Source organism: Argiope bruennichi, chromosome X2 (assembly GCF_947563725.1).
Source record: "Argiope bruennichi chromosome X2, qqArgBrue1.1, whole genome shotgun sequence".
Lineage (NCBI taxonomy): Eukaryota > Metazoa > Arthropoda > Arachnida > Araneae > Araneidae > Argiope > Argiope bruennichi.
Window position 1 is genome coordinate 129,488,697 of NC_079163.1, and position 3,077 is coordinate 129,491,773.

Consider the following 3,077-nt stretch of genomic DNA (forward strand, 5'->3'; position numbering starts at 1 on the left):
ACAGTTCTTAGGGCGGGAATCAGATAGCTTCTTATTGGCTGTTGAGTGACGACGCGAGCGCCGTTAGGATGACACTCCGTACCGAGAACGCCGCTAGGGGGACGCTCCGTACACTACAATCGGCCGTCCTGATGATCTTGACGTCCTCGTCAATCTGAGAAAGAATCTGAAAAACTCAAAAAAAAGAAAATTTTAGATTTTGTAAAGTAGATGCTTTATGCAGTTGTAGATCAAGGCTTCATATAATCTGCTGCTGTAGAAGTATGGTTGGGGCCTTCGTGGATTCCCACTTTCTCCACTAGGTACCTCTGGTGTGGCTTCTTCGCTGTGATGCGATAGGGACCATGGAACTTCGGGCGAAGCTTCAAACCACTGCCGAATTGGGTCCTCTGTATGGCCACTAAGTCACCTGGATTATATTGAGTAGCTTTCTTCCTGCGCTTGTTGTAAGCTCTTTTATTCTCTTCTTGAAGGCGCAAGATATTCTGTCGCGCTTCTTCGCGAATGTCCTCGTGGTTGTCGATGACCATTTGCTCATATTCTTCCTGTAGGATATCGAGAATTTTCTGGTCATTTTTATGCCTCATTTGCACACCGATCATGAGTTCGAAAGGAGTAAATTTTGTACTCCGTGGAGCAGTAGAGTTAAATACACGTTGTGCTGCTTGAACATGAGTGTACCATTTCGTGGGACCATTGATGGAAAGTTTGGCAAGCAGGGGGATAAGAGTTCCATGAACCCTTTCCACTTGTCCATTTCCTCGAGGTATTCCTGTAGTAATTTGAATGTGATTAATATTTTGATTCGCGCAATAGTTTGTAAATTCCTTGGAGGTAAATGCGGAACCTTTATCCGTGATGATGCGCATAGGATTTCCGAACACTGCTTCCTGCAATTGCATCATTTGCAGTTACACCTTTAACAGGATATAACCAAACAAACTTTGAGAATGCATCTATTATAGTAAGAATATGATTATAATTTTTATTGGTTGACACTAAGGGTCCAATAAAGTCAACATGGTAAGTACTTAGAGGAAAGTTTTCCTTCGGAATAGGATGTAAGAACCCTTCATGTTTACCACGCTTCCGGTTGACTAGGATGCATTCGACACAGTTCTGTATTACCGATTCAATACTTTTTTGCATGTTCGGGAAAAAATAGTCACGTTCGATAATGTTTTTAGTTTTCTCCACGGCGAAGTGCCCTTTTGAATGCGCGTTCTTAATTATTTCGTGTTTCATTAGATCAGGTATTACAAGCAAACGACGGTTGTCCTGACATTTATACAGAATGTTATTTTGTACCACGAAATCAACTTGGTTGTTATCTTTACATAATTCTTTCAATTTTTTTATGTATTCATCTGACATATGTGCCACTTGCACTCGCGCTGTTAAATCATCACAAAGTGCAGTCATGACTGTTGGGTATCTACTAAGTGAATCAACGTGACGCATTTGACTACCTGAGCGATGTACTATCTCATAATCGAAATCTTCGAGGAATAAAACCCAACGCGCTATTTTAGGAATTAATTCTTTTTTAGTAATAGTCTGTTTGAACGCAGAGCAGTCAGTGACAATTTTAATTTTAGTTCTTAAAATGTAAGTACGGAATTTCGTTAATGCTTTAATAACAGCTAAAACTTCTAGTTCATAGCTGGATAAATTTTCTTCCTGAGGTGTTGTTTTTTTACTCATATAAGCTATGGGATGTAAATTATCATCGTCGTCAGCTTGAAGAAGGATTCCACCGTAACCTAATTTGGAAGCATCTGTATGGAGTTCCAGTTTGGAACCTGGTTTGTACAGATGTAAAACTGGATCTTGCGATAATGCTCTTTTAAGGGTCTCAAACGCTTTTATTTGAGAGGGACCGAATTCAAATTTTACACCATTTCTAAGTAAATCGCTTAGAGGTCTAGCTATTAAAGCATAATTTTTAATGTACTTCCGAAAATATCCCGTTAAACCCAAGAAACTTTGGATTTGTTTTTCATTACGTGGTTGTGGAAAATTTAGTACGGCTGAAGTTTTTTCAGTTGATGGCCTAATTTGTCCATTTTCGATTACTTGACCAAGAAAGTTAATTTTTTCTTTCAGAAACTGACACTTTTTTAGATTTAACTGTAGGCCAAATTCAGAGGCTAAGTGTAAAACGCGTTCCAATTTTTGAATACCTTCAGAAATGGTTTGAGAGGGGATAATAATATCATCCAAGTAAACAATTAAAGTTCCGTCATGTATTAATTCTTGAAAAATTACTTGAATGTAACTTTGAAACATAGCAGGTGCATTCGTAAGTCCGAAACAACATTTTTTAAACTGGAATAATCCTTCATGGCTAATAAAAGCCGTGTACTTTTTGCTGCCAGGAGTCAAATCAATATGAAAGTAAGCATTTTTGAGATCCAATGTGGAGAAAATTTTGCCTGAGTGTAACTTATCAAAAATATCTTCTATATTTGGTAGAGGAAATTTATCTTTGATTGTTTTTTTGTTCAAAGAACGGAAATCAATACACAGTCTGGGTTCGCGATTTTTACGTTTAACTAAGACAATTGGAGACGCATAATCAGAATAGCTTTTTTCGATGATACCCTGGGCAAGCCATTCCTTGATTTGTTTTGTAACTTGTTGTTTTTCTATGGGAGCAAGTCTACGAACCGGTGAAGTCACAGGTATGTCATCAGTTAAAATAATAGACATTTGCAAATCTGTAGTTCGGATTTTATTTGGAGAGTAATTTGAAATTAAATTAATTACATGATGTTTCAATTTTTTATCAGATAAATACCCTATATCAAAATCATTTCCAGAATAAACATTTAAAACATTTGTGCATACTTCCTTCACTAACCATTCAGAATTCACATCAGAAAAACTCTGTTCAAAACAAGTATCAGTTATTAAATTAACACCAACAGATTTATCTTTATTCAAAGATATATCATCACTCTGTAAATAAAATTCAGAGTCAGCATTTATTTTCGAACCAGTAGTAATACTTTTATTTTCATTTAGGAGAGAAGTTGAATTATTATCATTTTTATTGGGTAAAGTATTTTTAAGAT

General features: G+C 36.5%; 1 protein-coding gene across 1 annotated transcript; it reads right to left on the reverse strand.

The window, feature by feature from the left end:
* Nucleotides 1-230: 230 nt before the first annotated feature.
* LOC129959880 (uncharacterized) lies at nucleotides 231-2,712 on the reverse strand. Its single transcript, XM_056072775.1, has 3 exons — nucleotides 2,550-2,712; nucleotides 1,261-1,928; nucleotides 231-890 (listed from the first exon to the last, which is right to left on the reverse strand). Exons 1-3 carry the CDS (start codon nucleotides 2,710-2,712, stop codon nucleotides 231-233), a joined length of 1,491 nt encoding a protein of 496 aa, XP_055928750.1.
* Nucleotides 2,713-3,077: the final 365 nt, after the last annotated feature.